Below are 17,545 nucleotides of genomic sequence, written 5' to 3' on the forward strand. Positions count from 1 at the left end.
CATTCCAGATATTAACTGAAAAGTCTCTCTTTTCGTAGTTGAGGTAGGAAGAAAGGAATTTCTTTCGGGGAACAAAAGTTAATGCTTGATCTACACTGGTCTGCTTTTATCCAGCATATAAAGTTTAATACCCAGTAACCTGTTTGACTTGTGCTTTGGCACCCCACTTCACTATCCTGGCAGGGCAGGATGACTAATCTCGACAGGAAAAGTATTTTCTCTCAAACCATATGGGGATGAGAATGGTGCACAGGGCCCAGACAGCCTGCAAGGACACCTTCAAAACAATACAGCCAGTATTTATATTTATATGCACACTCCAAACAGACACCAGCTTGGTTAACAACAGGAAAAAACAGTTCTCCTTAAGAGCAAACCTGCAAGCTATCCTGAAAACTATAGACCAATAACTTGCCTTCTGATGATGTATAAACTATACACTGGAATTCATGCCAACAGAGTTTATAGTCATTTAGAAGAAAATGCAATCATGGCAATAGAACAAAAGGCTAATAAAAGAAAGTCATATGGAACAAACAGCTATTTGCTGCTAAAGTCATAATGGAGAACTGTAAAAAGGGGAAGAATCTAAGTATGGCATGGATAGACTACAAAAAAGCATTCAACAGTATCCCACGTTCATGGGTAAAAGAATGCTTAAAAATGTATAAGATACAACCTACACTGATCAATTAACATTACAGTGACCATGAAACAGTGGCAAACCACTTTGCAGTTAAGCCATGATAAAGGACAAATTTATTATTTCATGGGATAAAAATTCAAAGGGGAATATTCCACGGTGACTGTTAGTGATGCTCGTTTGTCTTGCTGTTAACCAATTAAGCTTTCTACTTAACAGGTTAGGTCATGGCTACAAAGTTTTAAGACTTCTCATCTTCTTTTTGTAGATTATTTAAAACTATAGCTCATCAGATGAGGAACTGAAAGCACAACTGCATGTGATCAAAACGTTTTCATATAAGAATATCATTTGGCTTTGATAAATGTGCAAAAGCAACCTTTAAAGCAGGAAAGTTGCAGCACCAAGAAAACATCAGTTTGGGACAGGAATGTGATATAAAAGAACTTGAGCAAGAGGGAGTGTATAAATATTTGAGCAAGAGGGAGTGTATAAATATTTGGGAATTGATGAAGGATCAACAGTAAAGCATGAACAAATGCGAATAAAACTTAGGAATATTTTAGAAGACTAAAATTAATACTGAAAACAGAGTTGACAGGTAGGAGCAAAGTCCAAGCTATAGACCAATTTGCTCTTCCTGTCCCAGCTTGCAGTTTTGGAGTGATTGACTGGCCCCAAAAAGTGTTGGGTACATTGGACAGAAAAAAAAGGATGCTTCATGCTCATCAAGTGATTTATAAAAATCAGTGCATACCAAGACTGTTATATTCCCTGTTCTGAAAGAGGGGTGGGCCTCCTCGAAATGAATTATACATATAGATCTGCAATCCATGGCACTGCATACATATCTGCTGACCTCACAAGACCCAAATGTTGTGAACGTTTTGAAACAGGAGACTGTCTACAATGACTTCCCTGCTTAGTTTAGCAGAAGCATATTGTCATCAAACGAGAATGGGAATCGAACCAGAGTATATAAAAAAAAAAAAAAAAAAAAAAAAATCAGGCAGCAACTGAATGTGGCAAAAAAACAAAATAAAGAATATAAGGTGAATGATAAGATGAGAAAGCAAGAAATATGGAAAATGATTAAATATATTTACAAGTATAGAATACTCTTGGAACAACCTCATGTTGATCAGGATTGAATGCAGGAATGGTTAAAGGAAAATTCGCCCAGAACTTAAAAAAAAATGTTTTTTTTTCACTCTTTGTTTCCCCGACCTATTTTAACACCTGAAAATCACTCTAAGTGCTTTATTTTGTAATTTTAGCCTGTTTTCCACAACATGGCTGCCAATGGGGCTTGATAGATCAAAGTGATCTTGTACTCCCTCAACCCTTTCTCTTTCCCATAATAGTTTGTGTGACTCGTGCTAGACATAAGGAAGTAACTTTGAATTCCCATGCCATTGACTTATAATGGGATTTGGGAGGGTCACTGTTGTTTTCTTTACCTTCTGTAAAAGGACTGCTTCTTTTTTGTCTCTAATCACCCTCGTTTATGTTTGGTTCAGACCTTGTTTTACACTATACTTTGAAGTTATCCAGCTACAGCCAAAAAAGTAACTAAATTGCAGGCCTTTGTTCAGGGTTTTCTTTTGTAGTCTGGGAAATTGATTCTGCAAGGGTCACTCAGGGCAACAACAGTTTTAACACCTCTGCAGTAGTGTGGATTGAGGGGACTCTCGATTCCTCGAACTACAAAACAAAACACTGAACAAAGACGTCCGGTTTAGTTATTTTTCTAGCTGTAGCTGGACTGGAGTGCTTAAAATATATGTTGTGAGATAGAGGTTATCCTGCTTAACTACTCGAGGAGGTCATCACTGGAAGGGATTCCAACTTTCTTCCCACTCTAGGAAATGGGGATGCTAAAAAGCTTCATGAGATGAATAATGTTAATAGCAGCAAGAAAAATGAGATGGGTTTCATTAGAAAGCTTATATTGAAAAACTCCTATGAATGTTATATGATTACGAGGTTGGTTAAGGCTAATTGAAAAATATTAGGGAGTGACCCTGCCTTAAGAGAATTGGGGGATGATGCTCCCCATTTTACTTTTAAAAGATGCAACAACTTTAAGGAGAAAATTTGAGAGGACCTCTGTATACAGTACTCGTGGAGGGTCTGCTAAGGGCACCAAAAGATGTGTACCTGTAAACAACGTAGTTTGATGTACGAAGGGGAGGTTATTAGATTGCCTAGTATTGTATTTGTTTGTAGGTTTAAATTAAATTTTAAATGTGATGCCATAGCTATATATGGCTTTTTGCGATGCCTGTTTTTCTTTTTACATTTGGAAGACTGAGCGTTTGCTTCATATGAGAATTTATGAACATCCCCAAGATATCAAATACTGACGTGAGATGAATGCACTTTATAAACATAAAGTTGCATGTGTTGAAAATCAAAATTTTATTTTTCATTTTAGAACGGGTATCTCAGAACCCCATGGGTGGTTCCTGGGGTACCGTCCTTGAATAAAAGGAACTTTTGTGGCAGCTACGCTTAAATGCCAGTGATAAGCTTGGCCTTAATGATGCTATTTCTATTTCAATTGCGCTGAAATTAAGGGTTATTAGATTGTAACATGTGACATTTTCATATTTTTAAATTCTTATTTTTTTTTATATATATTAAGTTTTTTACATTTTTAGTTGGTTGTTTCCAGTTTACTCCTATGGCACCTACTTATGTATACAATGATTTTTTTTTTATGGTGCAGGGAATAATGTATGCAGTAGAAGTTCCTGAATGTCCTTCACTTTGAACTGGCACTTTGTACCAGCTCTTTCAAAATTGTATCTTTTTGTTTTGATTGTTTTTTTTTTATTTAAAATATTTAAATTGTGTTGGTTAGACTGTGGAGTTTTGAAGGAAGTTACACTTGCTATCTACAATTTTTTCTTGAGTGTTTAAGTTTAGGGTAATTTATTTTGCTATACCTCTTAAATACTTTTAGATATTTTAATTGAACAATTTTATTGAATGATTGCAACTTGATTAGTTGACATTTCCCGCATTTCAGCATTTAAGAAGGATGGTGGGCATGTATAAAAACAGTTCTGATGAAGCCCTAAATTTTTGGGACGTAAGCGCTTAATGTTTTATTAAAAACTTTATATTTTATCCATCCTTTGTTTTTGGTGGTTTCCAGGCTAACCATTTTGCTAAGTTTTTTTTGTTGGTTTGTGTTTTGTTTTTCGCTTGGATGGTATTTTTTGTGGTTTAAATCAGAATTGGAAAGAGTTGCACATCTTGTTGCTGGTTGTGATATACTAATGGCAGAAGGACTGTTTACTGAAAGGCATAATAATGTGGCAAGACTGTTGCATTGGGGATTGTACAAACATTATAATATTGAAGTAGCTAAAAAGTACTGGAAACAAAAGAAACTCTAGCTCTACTCAGTGGCATACATCTGTGCCTGAAAACCATGTCCAACCCGAATTAATGGACATGCGCCTTGAGACTTGAACCTCAGCATTGAAATAAATAGGACATGCTGATCACTTCTGTGTCACTGTTAGACAGAGGCACAGTATACTAACCTCGAAAATGGGCATAGCAAAATTTATTTAAAATGGGTGGTGAAAGCCAAACACACTCTGGCTAGGCTTATAAATGCCCTAGGGCAGATAGCCTAGTATGAACCTATGAACAAAGCATCATAGATAATTATGAATTTTATATCACATGGGATCATTACCAATAGTTCAAAAATTAGATGTGAGAAAGCCAGATATAGTAGTCCTAGAAAATTATGAAGTTTATATCACATGGGATCATTACCAACAGTTCAAAAAATTAGATGTGAGAAAGCCAGATATAGTAGTCCATAAAAAGACGACAAAAGTAACATTGATCATGGAGATTGCTACACCCAGTGACTACAGTGTCTTACATACAGAGAGACACTAAGTCATAGAATGCCAGGCTTTACAGGCAGAAAAGGAGGGGAATATGGAAGAAAGATACCCAGGTGGTTCCAGTAGTAGTAGGAGCAGTGGATCTTATAAAAATGAATTTGCAATCATATTTGTCAGTATATGTAACTGTACGAATTGCAGGAGTCATTACTGGGATAATTGTGGGTGCTGCGAAGATCACTTCCGTCTAATATAAAAGATTGAAACAGCACTAATATCATGAACTTTAATCATACTTTGACTTAGGAATGGGGTCATAGTATTAGAAACCAAAAAGACTTGGAGAAATTAAAAAAAGTCAGTACTACAATACTGTGATGTGCAAGTAAGGAGGAACCAGATCCTACATCTTTGCAATGTAACAGTTTGGTTTTTGGTGTGGCCTTGCAAATACAAGTTTATATTAAAGTTTATAAGTCCATTTAGCAGATGCTTTGAACAGGAAAGTATTTTTGGCTCATGAATGGAAATAAATCCATAGTTATCACATCACATGCCATCTCCTTTTGAATATTGCACCCTTGTCAGCCATGGATGTAAGTTTTTTTTACTCAAAATAGAATGTGCTTTGTAAGTGTTGCAGGCCATGGGGTCCCCATTGTTGTTTTCTGATCACTATGGCTGTAATTGCAGCAGTTGAACAATGCTGCACTAAGGCTGCTTCCTGCCCCACAGTCATTGTAGGGAACAGTAAGTTGTGCCATCCATTGCCATGTCTGTGAGAGCAGGGTACATCAGCCAAATATGCTAATGTTAAAATCTGGTCTAATGAGTGCTTCCATTGGCTGTTGCACTGTTGAGTATGGAGGTCTGGATGCAGTTGTGCTTGGCATAGTAAGTGTGTATCTTTTAAATCACTGAACATTTCAGACCCTACTTTAATGCCAAAACTGAAATGCCCACTTACCTTCAATACATTGGCTCGCCCTTGACTCTGAAATAGTTATTTTAGTCCAGGTTAGACTGAAGGCAGTAGTATTATTTTTTTTCCCTTGTCTGTGTGTGTAATGCCTGTCTGTTAACACTGTGGATGTTCTGTTTACAGGAGAGATGAAAGGCTTGATTTACAGTGGACCTTGGAAGGCCATCAGCTGGGGGTTGTGTCTGTGGATATTAGTCATACAGGTAACATTGCAGCTTCTAGTTCCCTTGATGCACATATCCGTCTCTGGGATTTAGAGTCTGGGAAGCAGATCAAGTCTATGGATGCAGGACCTGGTAAGTACAGATCTGGGTTTGTTTCCACTTTTAGATGCTTAAAACATTTTTAAGGCATGTTTCTTCTTTAAATAATAATGGAGATACCTTTATTTGTGGCACTGGATGATTTCTGAACACGTGACTGTTTCTGTTAGTGAGTTATCAACGTCATGGCAGAATGGCACCGAGCTTAGTGCTTCTGCATTCCATTAACATTTTTGAGCTTGCACTGTCCTTTTGATCTGTGAAGTAGCCCTTGGCAGCCCTTATGCCGAGTTGTCTGCTAAGGGTTACTCTGCAAAATAGAAAGTCATTCTTTCTGCCATGCACACCCAGGACAAAGGCCAATTTACAGGCATATGAGGGGTGCTGATTCTCCTTGTACAGAAAGTACTTCAGATAGCTGAATGGTACAGAGTAAAAAGTTATACATGGGGTAGTCTGATGTGCACCCTGTCCAAACAATCCTTATATTGTGTTTTTTATTCCCTCCAAAACCTATACTCGCCATCTACACACTTGCAGTTATATTTTTCCCCCTGAATCATAGACTTCTGAGACTCCTCGGCAGTCCGCTGCTTATTGAAAAAAGTCGTATTTTTCCCCCTTCTGCTGGCAGGAGTACTGCTGAAGGTTGGTGGTCCAGTTATGGCTATGGTAGCAGGTTACCTTATGCAACTGGGACAGCAGAATGGATAGCAGTTTGATACCAGAAAAGTGAAATTTGTACAGGAATTTACATAGTTTTCACTGATGTTCATCTGTTTAGTACTGAACACCATCATGTAACAGCAGGCTGCTGTACTCCTCTGCCATCTTAAACAACTGTTGGTACACTGCTCTGGCCCTGTAGTTTGTGGAGATAGGACAAGCCTAGCCCCAGTTGTCTATTACTTCTTAAATATCATGCAGTGAAATGGAGATGCACTTTGCATATATACCCTACTTTGACTACAGTGTTTACACAGTTTGGGTAAGTCCATGTACATGTACAAAGTTTTGCCCATTGGCGTAACTGTTTTTATGAATTGCTTATGGTTTCAGCCCTTCTTCATTGGGCACATTGTTCATGAATCCCAGCATCTGTTTAATATTGCAGACATTTCCTCATAACTTTGAGTTTCAATTTTTTTTCCATCAGATTTACAAACTGCCATCTGTGGTTCTTCAACTAACTGCATAGTTTCTGCATATATTAAAGGGATGTTTGACAGGAAAAAAAAAAATAAACTATGTAATTGGTGACACCTCAGATTTCATGATGTGGATCCTTATGATGAATATTTCAAATGTTCTACATTACTGTTAACTGCCAGAGATGAGTCTTACCTTAAGTCTGTGAGCATTTCCTTGTAACTGCTCTAAAGGACAACATTTTTTTACAGCAGGATTTAGTGTCACTTGTGGGACACTTCCTGAACCACAACACTGTCTTTGTATATTTCCATTCCAAAATCTGAATGTTTCACACATTTCCATTCCAAAATTTGAACAGAAAATGTTAGTTATTAAATAAGTTAAATATTGCTGACTCACTTTGAAGTCATCTTTTGAGGTGAAAGTACATTGTGATATGTCAGGCTTTTGTAATGTTCAACCCTAGGTTTAGACCTTTTGGTCTTCCAACTCCTAACTTCAAGCTCGGTGGTTATTCATCGTGGTCATCCTTTTCCCTTCTTCTGAGTACATGTTCAGCACTTTTTGTTTTAAGGAACTGTACACTGATTAGCAATGGTGTGTCATATTTCAGGTTTGGCAATAATTTTTTAACTGTTTTTCCATACAGATATTTCAGGCATGAGCAATAATGCCCTCCTAGCCTGCCAATATACCAAAAACAGTTATTCCCATAATAAGCGTCCAGGTTGTTCTTAAAAATATCTTACTAGTGCTTGCTTTAATTTAATTTGGTAGTCTATTCCATGCATCAGCTTCTGTCAAAGCAAAATTAAGTACACCTCTCATTCTTGTATGAACTTCTGCATAGGTTGTCTGATTCTGTGTTGAGTTTTGATAACCCCAAACATTTTCATAGGTAGTTGTCTCTAAATCCTTATATACCTTAATAAGGTCTTCTCTTAAGTGTCTGTAAGAAACACTGTACAAGTTGAGATATTTTAGTCATTTATAATAACATAAATTTTCACATCCATGTATGTCCTTGATATATTTCCGCTGTATTCTGTCCAGTTTACTAATAGGTTTTACTCATAGGTAGGTACTAGGCTATCGTCCCAAGGGCCTAAGTAAGCCTAGCCAACAAGGTTCCCTGGCTTACGCCACCCAAGAAGGTTATTTTCCTGTGTCCCTATCGAGCCGAGCCACAGAAGTGATCCCCGGGGTGTATTTCCTATTTCGCATTCACTCAAGATTTTTCTTGAAGAGTGCTAATAAGGAACTTTGCTTGACATAGGTAGCTTGTTCCAGAGTATGGGAAGTCTCTGGGACAGGAATCTATCCCTCCAGCATGTCCTGTTTATTGTGGTGACATGGTTTAGGTCCCTAAAGCGTGTAGCTCGGACGGCCTGGGATTTCTTTAGGTGTAGCATGTCCAACAGCTCTGGGTTTAACATAGCTTTATATGTTAGGCAGAGATCACCTCAGAGTAGGCGATGTGCAGGAGAGTAAAGCTGGAGTTTTTTGAGACAGTTAGTGTAGGACATCTGTTTGTCTCTTTGTGAGGTACTTCTGTGGCCTTTCCAGCTGCTGCAGATGTCTTGTGAGGTACATTCCAAAAGGGGCATTGTATTCTATAATGGGTCTAATGAGTGTCAAGTAGATGGGAACAGTGACCTCTTTTTTTTTTTTCCTGGATGAGAACCCTTTTGTGATGAGGTGTGCTACTTAGAAGGATTTCTGGACTACTGTGGCGATGTGATTATCAAAGGAGAGATTACTGTCCACCTGGATCCCAAGGTCTCCTATCACACATTTGGCATTAAGTAGACTGCCGCCTATGTGGTAGTTCATGGGTACAGAGTTTTTACCAAAGGGGATGGCAGTGCACTTTTTGGCATTGAGCTTGAGGCCATGGCTCTGACACCAGGTTTCTGTGTCAGTGAGGCCCTTCTGTAGGATGTCCACATCATTTGGGGACTCGACTATAGCTCCTAGTTTGCAGTCATCTGCGAACTTTGCTAGCCAAAGGCCTTCTGTGTTAGGCTGTACTTCAGAGAAGTAGATACCAAACAGGAGAGGTCCCAGGACTGAACCCTGTGGTACTCCACTTGTCACTGGTTTGAAGTCAGATTTGGAGTCTGCAACTTTTGCAGTGTGGGTTTTGTCAGTGAGCCAGTTGGCAACCCATCTTGTGACATAGGAATTTATACTTAGTTTAGTGAGTTTAGCTAAAATTCCAGAATGGGGATGGTGTCGAAAGCCTTGGCGAGGTCAAGATAGGCTGTGTGAACCATCTTACCCTCGTCTACGGTTTTGGTGACTGCCTCAAAGAAGTCAATCAGATTCAGGAGGCATGATCTGCCTTTCACAAACCCGAACTGGGTGGGGTCCAGAGTTTGGAGATTACCAATGTCTTTGTTTATGAATTCCATGATGATGCGTTCCATGGCCTTACAGACCAGGCTCATCAGGCTAATAGGGCGATAGTTCCTGAGATCAGTGATGGCACCCCCTTTGTGGAGTGGGATAACTGTTGCTGTGCGCAATTCAGTGGGCACAAAGCTTGACGTGAGGCTATGATTGAACATGGTACTTGGGTGGGGAGCCAGTTCATTTTGAAGTTCATGAAAAACGCAGTCTGGGATGTTGTCCGGTCCCATGGATGCTGTCTTTTTGGCTTTAGAGAGTGCAGCTTTTACCTGCGTAGTTGTGATTACAGGGACTCTGCATTCTTCCTGTATAGATATGGGCCCTTTAAGGGGGTGAGAGGGGGGTAAAGTTAGCACTGAACCTATGTGCCAGGATGTTGGCAATGTCAGTTGGTTCTGTAATTTTCGCGCCGTTGTGCTGTAACTCAGAGCAGATCTGGGTGTTGCCATTGAGATTCTTGACATAGCTATAGAATGCTTTGTGGTTGTCCCTAGAATCAGTGGCGATTTTGTTTTTGTAGCTAGCTTTGAAGGATCTTATAAGGGATCTCAGTTTCTTACCGAGGCTAACCAGGGAGCTCCTCCATTCATGGGATTTTACTCTCTTTTGCAACAGTTTCTCCTTCTGTTGTAAGGTTTATGGCAGGGGACCACCAGATTGCCTTCCTTTTTTTTGGAGGAGAGCGTCTTGGTTGTTTGGGATAGCACGATCCATGCACTCGTGGAAGTGCTTATAGAGTGCATTTGTGTAAGATTCAGCAGTCGTAACTGTATTGTCCATCTGCATGAAGTTCGCCACTTCTGTCTTAAGAAGCATGAAGTTGGCTTTGGAGAAATTTTTCACCGTGGTTTCCTTAATGGGGGGAGGGGGTGGGTGGGCGTGAGATGTGGATATCTAAGGTGATTAACTTATGGTCGGATCTGACCAACGAGGAGTTGACTTCAAGTGTGGAACACTGGTCACTCATGTTGGTAATGACTAGGTCTAGGATATTGTTGCCCCTGGTGGGGGTGTGGATAAGCTGATGTAGGGCATTGGAATTTATGAATTCCAGAATGCGTTGAGTGAAGGAGTTGGTACATGAGTAGTTTTCCCGGTTAATGGTGGGGTAGTTGAAATCTCCCATTATTAGGGTGTTTGGTTGAACCCTAATATTTTCCAGTATATCAAGAAAAGAGGAGTGGGAATCCTGGGGCATTGTGGGGGATCTGTAGCAAGCTACAGTTTGGATTGCAGTTTTGCCCAGAGTTAGTTGCACTTGGATAACCTCGGATGCATAATTTCGTGCAGCTAGCCTGGAGGTGTGGATATCCTTAATGAATATGGACACACCTCCGCCTTTGGTGTTCTGGTCCAGGTTAGATGGCTGAAAAGTGTGGTACGAGTTATAACCTGGTAATGCAGAGGTGCTCTCTTGGAGCCTTGAACCAGGTCTCAGTCACTGCACAGACATCGATGTTCTCCATTTTAAGGAGTGCATTGTGGGATTTAGACTTCTAGCATTGAGTAGCATTACCCTCATTTTTTGCTTGCCTGTTCCAATGATGAATTTGTCATTTGGACCTTGGGATCACCTCTGTGGCTCTGCTCAACAGTGGCACAGGAAAATAAATTTCTTGGGTGGCAAAAGCCATGATACCTTTTTGGCTGGGCTTGCATAGGCCCCAGGGCCGATAGCCTAGTACCTACCTATGAACCTAAAAAAAGAACTATAGGGGTGGCAAGAGCTTTGGCCAGTATCCGGAATCCCAGGGGTGACAGGTGAGGCCATTTTTGGCAAAGCATCGTGGGCTATCGACCATGTCGTCCCAGGCAGACCGATACTGAATCCCCTTAGACTGACACCAGAAGATTAGCCAATTGTTGAAGTCAGTCATTTTGTCCTTGTACTGTGGTATCATTCTGTGCGATGGCAGGATGCTACTCAGGGCTAGGATCATGCCTGCTGGGCTACAAGATCGGAGAGGTCTTCCATGTCTCTTTTCATGTAGTCCAGGAGGTACGTCTCCGGTCATTCACACCAACATGGACAATGACAGAGTCCTATTTGTACTTCACAGGTTCATAGGTTCATACTAGGCTATGTGCCCTAGGGCTTTTATAAGCCTAGCCAGAGTGTGTTTGGCTTTCACCACCCATTTTAAATTAATTTTGCTATGCCCTTTTTCGAGGTTAGTATACTGTGCCTCTGTCTAACAGTGACACAGAAGTGATACCCGGGGTAAACCTACGATCTCCCATCCACTCATCAAGATTCCTCTTGAAGAGAGTCAATGCTGGACTCTGCCTAACCTGGACTGGGATTTTATTCCAGAGTGAAGGGAGCCTCTGGGTTATGAATCTGTCCCTCCAGCATGTCCTATTTATTTCAGTGCTGAGGTTCAAGTCTCTCGAGCACGTAGCTCAATGGGATTTGGATTTTCTGAGGTGCAGCATGTCCATTAATTCCGGGTTGGACATGGCTTTATACGTCAGGCATAGATCGCCTCTGAGCAGGCGGTATGCCACAGAGTAGAGCTGGAGTTTCTTTAACCGTGCAGCATATGGCATCTGTTTGAGCCCTTTGATCCTCTTGGTGAGGTACCTTTGGGGTCTTTCCAGTTGCAGCAGGTGTCTGGTAAGGTGCATCCCAAAAGGGTCATTGTACTCAATTATGGGCCTGATGAGGGATGAGTAAAGAGGCACGATGACCTCCCCTGATCTAGATGTGAATCCCTTCACGATTAGGTGGGCTATATAAAATGTTTTTCTAACCACTTTGGCCACGTGGTTGTCAAATGAGAGATTGTTATCAACTTGAGTCCCCAGGTCCCTAATTACTTCTTCTGTACTTAATGGATTACCACCTATGTGGTAATTTGTGGGCACTTTGTTTTTGTCAAAGTGATGACTATACACTTTTTGGCGTTTAGCTTGAGGCCATGGCTCTGGCCCCAGTTGTCTGTTTCTATGAGGCCCTTTTGGAGGATGCTTGTGTCAGATGGAGAGTCGATTATGGCGCCCAGTTTGCAGTCATCTGCGAACTTGGTCAGCCGCAGTCCTTCCGTGTTGGCCTGTACCTCCGAGAAATATATACCGAACAAGAGAGGTCCCAGGACTGAGCCTTGTGGGACGCCACTTGTAACTGTTTTGGAGTCTGACATGGCTCCAGCAATTCTAACCATGTGGGTTCTGTCTTTGAGCCAGTTTGCAACCCATCTAGTGACATAGGGGTTTATATTTAAGCTGGTGAGCTTCTCTATAATGCCCGAGTGGAGTATTGTATCGAAGGCTTTTGCGAGGTCCAGGTAGGCTGTGTGGACCACCTTCCCCTCGTCAATGGCCTTGGTGACTGTTTCAAAGAAATCAACCAGGTTTAAGAGGCAGGATCTGCCCTTAACAGAGCCGAACTGGGTAGGATCCAGTGTCTGTAGGTCCCCAGTATCTTTATTTATGAGGTCCATGATGATCCTTTCCATAGCTTTGCAGACCAAGCTAGTCAGGCTTATGGGGCAATAGTTTCCAGGATCCGTTGAGGCACCACCTTTGTGGAGAGGGACCACTGTTGCTGTACGCCACTCTTTGGGTACATATCCTGTAGTAAGGCTGAGATTGAACAGTAGTTTTATGTTTGGGTTTAGCTCTTCTTGGAGTTCATGTAGGACGCAGCCCGGGACACCGTCTGGTCCCATTGATGCTGTGTTTTTTGCTTTGGAGAGGGCAGCTCTTACTGAACATCTGAGATGTCAGGGGGGGTAGCACTCTGCCGGGATAGATATTTGCCCTTTTGGTGGGGAGGGGGGGGAGAAGTTTGCGCTGAACCTGTCAGCTAGGATGTTGGCAATGTCTGTGGGTTTGGTGTATTTTTTGTCATTTTGGACTAATTCTGAGCATATCTGGGAATTCCCACCCAGGTTCCTAACATAACTAAAGAAAGCCTTGTGATTATCCTTAGTGTCCTGTGCAATTTTTCTCTCGAATCTGGCCTTAGATGATTTTATGAGTGCCCGTAGTTTTTTGCTAATACTGATCAGAGATGCCTACCTTTTTGGGATTTTGCTGTATCATGTAGTAGCTTCCTCCTTCTGTTGTATAGTTTGTTTATGGCTGGGGTCCACCAGACAGGACGTCTGCCTTTGGAGGATTGGGTCTTGGTTTTATTTGGGATTGCATGATCCATGCATTCCTGAAGGTGTTCATAGAATGCGTTTATAAATTATTCTGCGGTCTGGGCCGTATTTTCCACAGGCCTGGGGACTTTGAAGAATTCCACCTCGGTTTTGAGGAGTGTGAAATTTGCTTTAGAGAAGTTTTTCACTGTGGTTTTCAGGGCAGGGGGTGGAGTCGGGATGTGAATATCCAGTGAGATTAGTTTATGGTCTAATCTTACCAGTGAGGGATACACTTCTGGTCTGGAGCATAGAGTCCCCATGTTGGTGATGATCAGGTCCAGTATGTTTTCCCCTCTTGTGGGAGTGGTAACAAGTTGTTCCATAGCATTTGAGTTTATAAATTCTAAGAACCTTTGAGCTAGGGTGTTGGAGCTAGAGTAATGCTCCCAGTCTATGTTTGGGTAGTTGAAGTCACCCAATATAATGGTGTTTGGAGAGACCTTCATATTTTCCAGTGTTCTCAGGAAGGCTGAGTGGGGTTCCTGGGTTTGGGAGGGGTGGTCTGTAGCAGGCTATAAACTGGAAGGTAGTTTTACCCATTGTTAGTTGCACATGGATAGTCTCTGATGCTTTGTGCTGTGCCACCAACCTGGAGGTGTGGGTATCTTTGACGAATATTGATACTCCCCCTCCTTTTGTGGTTCGGTCCAAGTTTTGGGGCCGAAAAGCATGGTATGACGTAAAACCTGGTAGTGCTGGGGTGCTCTCGGGAGCCTTTAACCAGGTTTCTGTTACTGCACAGATATCGATGTTCTCCCTGCTAAGGATAGTTTTGAGTGCATGCATCTTGAGGTTTAGACTTCTGGTGTTGAGTAGCATTACTCTTAGTTTCTTATCCCTTGTGATACCTATGGAGCTGGGTTTGTCTTTTGAGCCTTGCCTAAAAAAGGCACTATGGGGGTCGCAAGAGCCTTTGCCAATATCCGAAAACCCAGGGGTGACAGGTGCAAGCCGTCCCTAGCGAAGCATCGTGGCTTGTCGTGCATGTCATCCCAGGCTGACAGGCATTGGATCCCCTTTGAATGACACCAATACTTAAGCCAGTTGTTGAAATTGATCATCTTGTCTTCATATTGTGACATCATTCTTGGTGAGGGTAAGATGCTACTCAAGGTCAGGGTCATACTGGCCAGGGCTACATGGTCAGAGAGCTCCTCTACATCTCTTTTCATGTAGTCCAGGGAGGTACGTCTCATGTCATTCACACCTGTTGTGTGACCTGAGTGTGTGGGTTATGTGGCAGATCCTGGCACCCGACAGGCAGCTTGACAGTAAGCTTCTCCTTGTTTAGCCTGGTGAGTGGGACATGTATGCCTGACTACAGTCACCTATGACTAGTGTGTTGGGTACGTTGTTTTGCCTTATGGGCTGTGGTTGAGTGGCACACTGAGTCTATGGGCTCTGTCATTTGGGTTGTGTTGGGGGGTGGAGGTTGCTTGCATTTCTGCTTTGGAGGTCTCTGTTGCTTGAGCAGATTATTATTGAGTGCCTCCGCAAATGTTTTTGTTTTTCTATGTGTGGATTTTGGTGGTGTAGGTTTAGTGGGAACTATGTGTGTGGTGTGGTGCAAGTGTTTACTTTCTCCTCTTAACTGTTAAGTTCACTCTTGGTTGGAGAGAGCTTTACCTCCAGTTTGGCTAGGTAGGTGCATCTCTCACAGGTTGTAGTGTTTGGTGGTAGGAGAAGAGGGTTGTCTGTGTACATGAGGCAATTGCTGCATTGCCCCAAGATGCCCAGACTCATCAGATAGACCAGAAAGAACACTGAGAGCTGACCCTTGGACATGCCTGAATAAAAAAAAATATTTTCCTCTAGACAAGTGAGGAAAGTGAGTACAAGAGCTGTTTTTCTCTAAGCAAGTGAGGAAAGTAAATACAAAAACTGTTTTCCTGTAGGTAATGAGGAAGGTTGAGTGTGGTAGTAATTTGTAGCTTATTTAGTGCTTACAACAAGTTCTGAACAAGTGCTGAGCACGAATAAGCAAATTCAAGTGCTAAAACTAAGAATCTGTATCTGAACTAGACTAGTTACAGGAAAGAAACAAATACAAATGCGGGCTTTTAAATCAGAAAGTTGAGAGATATGGAAAAATTGCCCAAACTGCCATTAACTACAATTTCTCGGCCAGAAACCACTCCTTATGTGGTAGATAGGTTACCTAGTGCTTACCACTCCCATTGATAAGCTAGCAGGCTTCCTTCCAACACAGACAGGCTTGGGGAGCTCAGAAGCTTACAAGCAGTCCTGGATGTAGCAAATCTGTATCTAGACTATACTAGTTACAGGAAAGGCAGGAAACAAGCGTACATTTTTTTTTTGTTGCAGTTAAGCAGAACACAGGGAGATTCTAGCAAAGTTTTTTGGTAAGAGTATGGATTAACAATATGGAAACCTTAAGTTTGGGTGTAATGTAACTAACCAACTGATCATTTACCCATATACCCAGGTCCTTAAATTAATTTGCAGTTTCAGTTGATGTGTGCTGTATTAAATGTTGTGTCTCCCAAATCTCATAAGCTTGGTTTTTGATGCATTTCATCCATCCATCCATCCATCCATTCAACCCCTTTGCCTATTTTTGCGTACCGGTTCAAGGTGCATCTTCAACAGTGACAATCATCTAGAGGCAGGGTTCACATCACCGGGCTAGCACATTTATGTACGAGATCTTCATTTTGATGCATTTATCAGCATATTATTCTCCTGTGCCCAAATGATAAATTTAGTCATGTTCTTTTGCAGACATGCCTTGCACGTAACACATGCAATCATTTTTATACATATTTAGTCCTCTGCATACAGACTGTAAAACTCCTCAGATGAAAAGGGTAGATCTGAAAGATACAACCTAGACAAGTATGGGTCTAGGGCAGATTCCTGTGGACTGTAACCTAGAATTTTATCTCTCCAATTGTTATACTTGCCATGCAGCCATCCATTTTATCAAGAGTACATCAGTACCTAGTCTAATTTATTGATCAATGTTTCGTGTATGACCTTATCAAATTTTGAAGCTGTTTGTATAAATTACATCACAATACAATTTTTCATTTATACCTTTTACTATATTGATGTAGAACATGTTACATATAATTATAGATCTATTTTCAACATGCGCATGCTGATGTACAGTTTCAAGTCCCAACCATTCCAGTTCTGGCAATTAATTTATCCAAAATAAACCTTCATTATTTTCTACAACATGAAAGTAAACTTACAGGTGTCTAGGACCCTGGGTTTATCCTACTCCCGTTTCCCTTAAAATTTTTTAACAAGTGCAGCTATCCATACTCTATGAATTTCCTTAAATTTAAATGAGCTAGTGAATTACAGATATAATGGTACTGTAAGTTAATGCCAAAATGCTGTAAGATAATTATTAATTCCATCTCTTCCCTGTGCTTTGTATGGATCTAGTTTGCATAGTTCCTTTTCAATAAAATCTAATTTCATTTCCGTATCTGAAGTCACCTGGATGTTACTAGGATAGTTAATCACCCTCTTTGTGGAGTCAAACTGATTTGCATAAGATTTTGTAAATATTTCTTTTATCTGTTGTGTCTGAGAATACATTTTTGAATCTACACAGTTTCAGTTTATATACCTTGAATCCTGCTACAGTTTATGTATCTATGAAATGGTTTCCTAGTATGCTTATATAAATTTTCTTCAAATTGCTCTCTATCTTGTCTCACACTGTGTTTAATTTGTCTGTACATCTTGTTTATTTAATTTTCCAAAGTTATAGTTCAACCTGTTTTTCCATTTCTCAAGTTTTTGTCTCTTAAATGGTCTAGTATCTTGTTCTTATGAAAATGTATTCCTGGCATGTACCTAGATTCTGATAAACATTTTTTTGGATTCAAACAATTTCTCTTTCACAGTTTTTCCACTGAAACTATCACTCCAGTTAGTTTTATATAGTGACTGTTTTGATTCCATATAATCTGTTATTAATCTTCTGTGCATGGGTTTAGATTTCAGTTTGGTAATTTCATCTTTAAATGGTCCCATGATCACTGCACATCAATGATAGTAAATCTTGGGTCTATATTAGTTCAACGAAC

The 17,545-nt window shown here is 40.8% G+C and overlaps 1 protein-coding gene across 4 annotated transcripts in view; it reads left to right on the forward strand.

The window, feature by feature from the left end:
- Positions 1-17,545, forward strand: part of WDR61 (WD repeat domain 61) — a 334,576-nt gene that overhangs the window by 49,745 nt on the left and 267,286 nt on the right. For all 4 annotated transcript variants that reach the window (XM_044077826.1, XM_044077828.1, XM_044077827.1 and 1 more), the window contains exon 5: positions 5,624-5,796. In XM_044077826.1, coding sequence (XP_043933761.1) covers positions 5,624-5,796 — 173 coding nt within the window. The remainder of the gene's footprint in view (positions 1-5,623; positions 5,797-17,545) is intronic.

This window comes from Protopterus annectens, chromosome 7.part0 (genome assembly GCF_019279795.1).
Source record: "Protopterus annectens isolate FY-2018-M chromosome 7.part0, PAN1.0, whole genome shotgun sequence".
Taxonomy (NCBI): domain Eukaryota; kingdom Metazoa; phylum Chordata; order Ceratodontiformes; family Protopteridae; genus Protopterus; species Protopterus annectens.